The sequence below is a fragment of the Rhinatrema bivittatum genome, chromosome 16 (assembly GCF_901001135.1).
Source record: "Rhinatrema bivittatum chromosome 16, aRhiBiv1.1, whole genome shotgun sequence".
In the NCBI taxonomy this organism is placed as follows: Eukaryota; Metazoa; Chordata; class Amphibia; order Gymnophiona; family Rhinatrematidae; genus Rhinatrema; species Rhinatrema bivittatum.
The window spans coordinates 49,786,495-49,794,504 of NC_042630.1; the positions used below are offsets into that span (position 1 = coordinate 49,786,495).

The 8,010-nt window shown below is 45.4% G+C and overlaps 1 protein-coding gene across 1 annotated transcript; it reads left to right on the forward strand.

The window, feature by feature from the left end:
* The first annotated feature begins 5,606 nt into the window (after window positions 1–5,606).
* LOC115077647 (olfactory receptor 1F1-like) lies at window positions 5,607–6,158 on the forward strand. Its single transcript, XM_029579943.1, has one exon. The coding sequence runs from the start codon at window positions 5,607–5,609 to the stop codon at window positions 6,156–6,158; it is 552 nt and encodes a 183-aa protein (XP_029435803.1).
* Window positions 6,159–8,010: the final 1,852 nt, after the last annotated feature.

Genomic DNA, 8,010 nt, shown 5'->3' on the forward strand with positions numbered 1-8,010 from the left:
GATGGAAGGGTCATGTCGGCCATCATAGTTGGTGATTCAATTATTAGGAATGCAGATAGCTGGGTGGCTGGTGGGCATGAGGATCGCCTGGTAACATGCCTACCTGGTGCGAAGGTGGCGGACCTCACGCATCACCTAGATAGGATTTTAGACAGTGCTGGGGAGGAGCTGGCTGCCGTGGTACATGTGGGCACCAACAACATAGGAAAATGAGGGAGGGAGGTTCTGGAAGCCAAATTTAGGTTCTTAGGTACAAAGCTGAAATCCAGAACCTCCAGGGTGGCATTCTCTGAAATGCTCCCTGTTCCACGCGCAGGTCACCAGAGGCAGGCAGAGCTCCGGAGTCTCAATGCGTGGATGAGACAATGGCACAAGAAACAAGGATTCAGTTTTGTTAGGAACTGGGGAACATTTTGGGGAAGTGGGAGTCTTTCCTAAGAGATGGGCTCCACCTTAACCAGGGTGGAACCAGACAGCTGGCACTAATCTTAAAGAGACAGAGCAACTTTTAAACTAGTACTAAGGGAACAGCCAACAGTCACTCAGCAGCATATGGTTCAGAGGGAGGTATCTTCAAAGGATACTAATGAAGCATTAGAGTTAGGGTATCCCAACAGATCAGTTCCACAAATAACAGAAGTTTGTTGCCTGATGCTGACTATTTAAAATAAAACATCCAGTTTTTTGCCTGAATTTCTGATTACCTATTTAAAACAAAACACACAAACACACTAAATAATATTCTCCAATAGTTTAGTTCTCCCCAAGTCTTTTACGTTTTAAAAATTTGTCCAACCAATATTTACTGATTCTTTCCAGGCACCAGCAAGGTAATCCACAGAGCTTGCATTTTTGTAATTAGAAGGTGTTCAAACCTTTGCATGAGGACATGGGATCTTGTGCTACATTCATAGAAATCTTGAAACAAAGAAACACAAGGGGTGCATCATGAGAGTATCAATGGTGAGCATATTGGGCCAGATTTTAGTACCTACGCACGGGTGTAGATTTGTGCACGCAACCCGGCATGCACAAGTCTATGCCCGATTTTATAACATGCACAATTGTGCACCTTGCATGCGCCGAGCCCTAGGGTAGCCCCGATGGTTTTCCCTCTTCCCTCTGAGGCCACTCTGAAATCGGAGCGGCCTCGGATGGAACTTTCCTTCCGCCCCCTCACCTTCCCCTCCTTTTCCCTACCTAACCCGCCCCCCCAGCCCTCCCTAAACCCCCCCATACCTTTGTTATGCAAGTTGCGCCTGCCTCCGGGCAGGTGTAAGTTGCGCGCGCCGGCCGAGTGCCCACGATCCCCTGGCCAAGAGGCCCTACAGAGGGCTCTGGTCACGCCCTGCCCAGCCCCGGACTGCCCATGCCCCGCCCCTTTTTCAATCCCCAGGACATGCGGGCATTACCGGGCCTATGCGAAATAGGCTTGGCGTGTGTAGGGCTTTTAAAATCTGCGCCATAATGAGCAAATATTAGTGATTTCGAGGAAAGAGGAAGAGGAAAAAGCAGCAAATGGAAAGTGGTGGCAGGTCTCCAAAGCCAAAGGGAGTGGATTCTGAGGAGAGTATGAAATTGGTAGTGCATAGAGGACCAAAGTGAAGAGACATAATTATTTAAGGAAACAGTCGGATTCTGTGTAGCTATGCACTTCCTCCATGCCGTCATCACAGACTGAGCATGGTCCTTGAAGGTAGTATTGAATAAAACTTTATTTTAAAACAACCCCTTCTGTAGATGATTTGAAGGTCAGTTGACTGAGTGCATTGCATGAAACAGAAGTCACTATGTGCATGCATGGAACAGGCCATACAATTCATATTTTCAGTTCTGTTGCCTATGTGTATTATTTCTCTTTCCTAATGCTAAACAAGAAATTAATGGTTAATTTCTATCATTAGGGAAGTCAAAGTGGGCAACTAGACAAGCAGATGTCCAAACAAAAAACAGGAAAATATAAAACGTATTTTATAAACATATAAGAGAGAGACCAAGAACCAAAGAGGTAATAGATAAGATAAATGAATGTCTTGAATATCACAGAAACATAAAAGAGCCAGTTTTATTCCTCCATGACATGCATAGGTGTGAAGGCTAAAAATATAGGGGCGGATTTAAGAGCCCTGCTCGCCTAAATCCGCCCAAATCCGGGCGGATTTAGGCGAGCAGGGCCCTGCGCACCGGTGAGCCTATTTTACATAGGCCTACCGGCGCGCGCAGAGCCCCGGGACTCGCGTAAGTCCCGGGGTTTCTGAGGGGGCGTGTCGGGGGGCGGGCCCGAACCGCGCTGCGTTTTCGGGGCGTGTCAGGAGCGTTCCGGGGGCGGGCCGGGGGGGCGTGGCTACGGCCCGGGGCGGTCCGGGGGCATGGCCCGCGCCCTCCGGACCCGCCCCCCGGTCGCGTCCCGGCACGCTAGCGGCCCGCTGGCGCGCGGGGATTTACGTCTCCCTCCGGGAGGCGTAAATCCCCCGATAAAGGTAAGGGGGGGTTTAGACAGGGCCGGGCGGGTGGGTTAGGTAGGGGAAGGGAGGGGAAGGTGAGGGGAGGGCAAAAGAAAGTTCCCTCCGAGGCCGCTCCGATTTCGGAGCGGCCTCGGAGGAAACGGGGGTAGGCTGCGCGGCTCGGCGCGCGCCGGCTATACGGAATTGATAGCCTTGCGCGCGCCGATCCAGGATTTTAGCGGATACGCGCGGCTACGCGCGTATCTACTAAAATCCCGCGTACTTTTGCTTGCGCCTGATGCGCCAGCAAAAGTACGCCTATTCACGCGGTCTGAAAATCTACCCCATATTGTGTTTAATTTAATTTAATTTAATCTTATTCTATGTTGTTTAGAGTTTTTTCTTTATTTTCAGGTTTTGGAAAAAAGAGCACACACTGTTTTCATAGTGCGCGCTGTTGACAATAGCTTCCACTATTTCTGAATTGTGTGCATGATTTGCAAATGGTGAGAGGTATTCAGAACACTGGGGCGGATTTTAAAAGGAGCGCGAATAGGCCTACTTTTGTTTGCGCTCAGGCGCAAACAAAAGTACGCTGGATTTTAGTAGATACGCGCGGAGCCGCGCGTATCTACTAAAAAACCTGGATCGGCGCGCGCAAGGCTATCGATTTTGTATAGCCGGCGCGCGCCGAGCTGCGCAGTCTACCCCCGTTCCCTCCGAGGCCGCTCCGAAATCGGAGCGGCCTTGGAGGGAATCCTCTAACACCCTCCCCTCCCCATCCCCTCCCTTCCTCTACCTAACCCACCCGCCCGGCCCTGTCTATACCCCCCCCTTACCTTTGTTGGGGGATTTACGCCTCCCGGAGGGAGGCGTAAATCCCCGCGCGCCAGCGGGCCTCCTGTGTGCCGGGCCGCGACCGGGGGGCGGGTACGGAGGGCGCGGCCACGCCCCCGGACCGCCCCGGGCCGTAGCCATGCCCCCATACCCGCCCCCAAAACGCTGCCGACACGCCCCGAAAACACCGCGACGACCGGGACCGCCCCCGACACGCCCCCGACACGCCCCCGACACGCCCCCCTCGGAGAACCCCGGGACTTACGCGAGTCCCGGGGCTCTGCGCGCGCCGGTAGGCCTATGTAAAATAGGCTTCCCGGCGAGCAGGGCTCTTAAAATCCGCCCCTCTATGTACGACAAAGATAGAAATAAAATGAAATGTTGTGTTTTTTCATCGTTTTGTTTTAAAAAAATATCATAAAACAATACTGATCTTGTTTATGTAATTTTTTATGAAAGTGTATCCCTAATGTGTGTGTTAAAATGGCTCCAAGCGTGTTTGTTTTAATATATGTGTGTGTACCTTCCAGTTTATCTGAGAGGTGGCAGGGTGTTGATGTCAGGTAGGTGGGGAATAGAGAGTGGGGGTGTGGTGTGTTTGGGGCATGTGTTGGGTTGGGATATGTTGGTGGATGTACGGAGGTGTGTATGCAATGCATGTATATAGATGTGGGTGATTAATGTCTATGTCTGTGTGTATTATACACTCTTCCCCTTCACATTGTTTCACATCTTACCCACTACATTCCCCAATGCTCTCTCCTCCACAGTCTTACACATTCTCTGCTTTCCCCTTGTTTTCTCTTCTCTTTACCCAAACTCGCTCCCTCAACCTCCCAATTCCATTTTCCCATTTTCAACTGTGCCACCCCTTCCCTTCCCTCCTCTCTCCACCTGCTCTCTTATATACTTCTCACTTTCCCCCTTTATGTCTTTTCTTCCCACCTTCTTTTCTCATATTCCTCCTCCTCCACTCTCCACTCTCCATGCCTCCTAACCCTTTCTTCTCCCAAAACTTCTTCCTGCCTCTCTTTCACCTACTTTTCTTCCCTTCTGCATATCTCCCCCTCACATGCACTTCCTTCCCCCAAACACAAGAATCCTGCAGCTCGCACCTTGGCTGCCCAGAATCTCATTCATCTGTGTAGGGTTAGCCTGATAATATATGCTCTGTGAGTTTACTGATACTTGATCTTCAGTTGATGGGGCTTGGGAGTCACAAACAATCCTGCTGCTTCTTCCACCAGTAGCCCCTGTATTCCTATGGCTGGAAGGGCATAGAAAACTCTGTCTGTCACAAAGTTCTTCCTTCAGTCAATAGGAAGCCACATGCTGTAACTCAGTGTATTTGAAAATACTCCGTGGTCCCTCCCGATACAGCCCTCTCGGGGAAACATGGTTACCATGTTGGAAGACAATTACTCTTTTTTTAATGTAACTTGTTTTATGTCAAGAAGTTATGGAGTTTCACTATTGCAATAAAGATTAATCATTTTCACTACTGTAGTAAGGACTACTTTAATTGTTTCATGCTCTCCTCCTCTTGCTGACATTGTTCTTCCAGCCAAAGAATCTTCAAACAGTGCTTACGTTTGAAGGAGCTTTTACCTACTTATCTACTTCCCCCAACTCTTTCACCTTTACATTCCTGCTCTTCACTTTCTGAAAACCATTTTATGTTTTGAATAATAATTTGTTTTGCATGGGTCACTGATTTTATAACATACACGCACGATCGTGCATGTTATAAAATCAGTGCGTCCATGTGCGCGCACCTGTGTTTTAAAATCTACCATAATTAGTTTTGCTGTTAGTTTTTAAGCCACATTTTTTGATTATTTCATAGTCCCCTATCTGCACTGAATGCAATGCATGTGACTACTTGTACACTACAAAATATACTTTTTAAAATTTAATTTTATGAATTTATGTCTCTGTTCTGTAATATCTCAACAGACTAAGATGAATGAAGCCATGAAGATGGAAAATGAGACATTGACCATAGAATTCATTCTTCTGGTATTCTCTGACCATTCACACCAGCAATTTTTCATTTTGGTAATTGTTTTACTGGCTTTCCTTCTATCTGTGCTGGGGAACCTTGGTTTCTTAACAATTATGTGGACAGACCATCATCTCCACACACCCATGTACTTCTTCCTTGCTAACTTGTCCCTCACAGATATTTGTAGCACTTCAGTCACCCTCTCGATGTTACTGAACAATCTCTTCACAGGGAACACTTTTATTTCCTTTTCTTTATGTATGACACAGCTCTACTGTTTCATGTTTTTCTTCTGTACTGAATTCTTACTTCTCACTGCCATGGCCTATGACCGCTATGTGGCCATCTGTCACCCCTTGCATTATGTGCTCATGATGAATAAGAGAATATGTGCCTTGCTTGTAGCTGCTTCCTGGATAGCTGGCTCTCTTGAAGCTGTTCCTGTAGAAGTTTTGATATCTAATTTTTCTTTCTGTAACTCCAATTTAATTAACCATTTCTTCTGTGACCCCATTGCTCTGATAAAACTCTCCTGCAGTGATCTGCATGACATTGAAACCCTTATACTTGTGGAAGGGATGATTGTAGCTTTCCCGCCCTTTGTACTAATCCTGATATCATATATCTGTATCATAAAAGCCATTCTGAAAATCCAATCTACAGACAGGAGATGCAAAGCTTTCTCCACCTGTTCTTCCCATCTCATTGTGTTTAGTGTCTTCATTGGGTCTCTGAGCAGTATGTACTTGAGACCACCCTCAATGTATTCACCACAACTAGACAAACTGTTCTCCTTACTCTACACAGTTTTAATTCCAATGCTAAACCCCATCATATATAGTCTGAGAAATCAAGAAGTGAAAAATGCCTGAGAAATGTCAATTCGGGAAACAGAAAATAACTCTTAGAAATGCTATAGTTAGACCCCTGGAATAAACCTTCAATTGTGTTCTCTTGGTTTTATCAGTATTCTGGGCTTGTAAAAAGAAGAGTCAAAATAAAATTGCTGAAAATGTAGTTAAATCCAAGTATATATATATTTTTTAAATGTTTAAATCAATGTTCATGAACAAGATAACAATCCCTTCTGATAAGCATTAATGAGCAAATTTTTAATTGGCCACAGACGTAAAAAACGGGGATTATGCACGTTGCTGGGCCTTGCACGCAACACATGCATTTTCGAAGGGACCTAGCTATGTGCATAATCTCCATTACATGCCAAAGTGCCGGGTCTGGAGGAAAGGGTGGTCCTGGGGGGCGGCCGGTACAGCGGCCCATTTGCCACTGTGCCGGGGAAGCGCGCGCTGGCAGTTGGCAAGGTAGGTTAGGTTTAGGGGGTGAGAAGGAGAGGGGAAGGGTTAGATGGGTGGGTTGGAAAGTTGGAAACTGGGAGAGGCCCAATCTCGTTGCCGCAGGTAATTTAAAAAAATTATACTCCCCTGCGTGTGCCACATACATATGCGTGCGCAGATTATTAATCCTGTATGCATATGGACAATATCACGAATTTTATAATATGTGCGCAGCACACGCATGTTATAAAATCAGTGCATTCCCTTTAAAATCTACCCCTAAGGGATCAAGGAAGAATTATAGAGATGAATAACAATAAAAATGAGGCTGATTCAAAACATTTCCTACTTAAAACAATTTAGGTCCACAATTGGTTTTAGTAGGAAGGGTAAAATTTGCATTTTACATTGCATTCTCTCAGGTAACAATATGGAAAATGCACAGCATAAAGACCCTTTATTTTATTTATTTATTTTTAGATTTTTATATACCGGTGTTCCTATATGAAATAAAGATCACATCGGTTTACATTGAACAGAACATGAAAATTGCCAAAAGGCATTACATAGAACAAGGTTATGAAACTTGAACAGTGTACATAAGTTCAAAATTTAACAATAACATTGTAACATTGATGACCAAAAAGATAAAGGAGAAAAAAAAAAAAAAAGACTTAAACAATTAAGTTGACAGGTCTTATTGAGCATAAAAATTATAACGTATAAGTGAGAAAGTCTCAAGTGTCCTGCAGCAAGAGATTAGATACCGAAGTAGGTAGTGGTATGGAAAATGGGGGTTTGTGAAGAAGATATGTTCTTGCTGGTTGGAGGGGAAAAATGATGATCATGGTCCTGGAAAAGCTTGGCTAAAGAGCCAGGTTTTAAGTTTTTTTTTGAATGAAGAGTGGCAGAACTCAAGCCGAATGTCTGGTGGGAGCGCATTCATTGAATGGGGCCTGTGTAGATATGGCACGTTTATAATGCGAGGATTTTGTTTGAAGGTACATAGAGTGTGCCTTTATATGCCTCCTCTGATGGGTCTAGAGGAGGAGTGAGGGCGTAGTTGGTTACATAATTGAAGAGGAGAGATATTGTGAATGGATTTATGAATTACGGTTGAGTACTTTATATAGGATCCTTTGCTTTTATAGGCAGCCAGTGGAGGAGCTGAGAATGGGGTGATTGTGATCTCCTTTTATTCGTATTGGTAAGGATTCTGGCTGCAGAGTTCTGTAGCATTTGGAGGGGTTTGATGGATGAATATGGAAGGCCAAAGAGAAGAGGAGAATTGCAATAGTCGACTTTTGATAGAATAATGGCTTGTAGGACCATCCGAAAATCGTTGAAATAAAGAAGAGGCTTCAATTTTTTCAGACTTGTAACTTATAAAAACAGTCTTGGTGGTTGTGCTTATGAATTTTTTAAATTG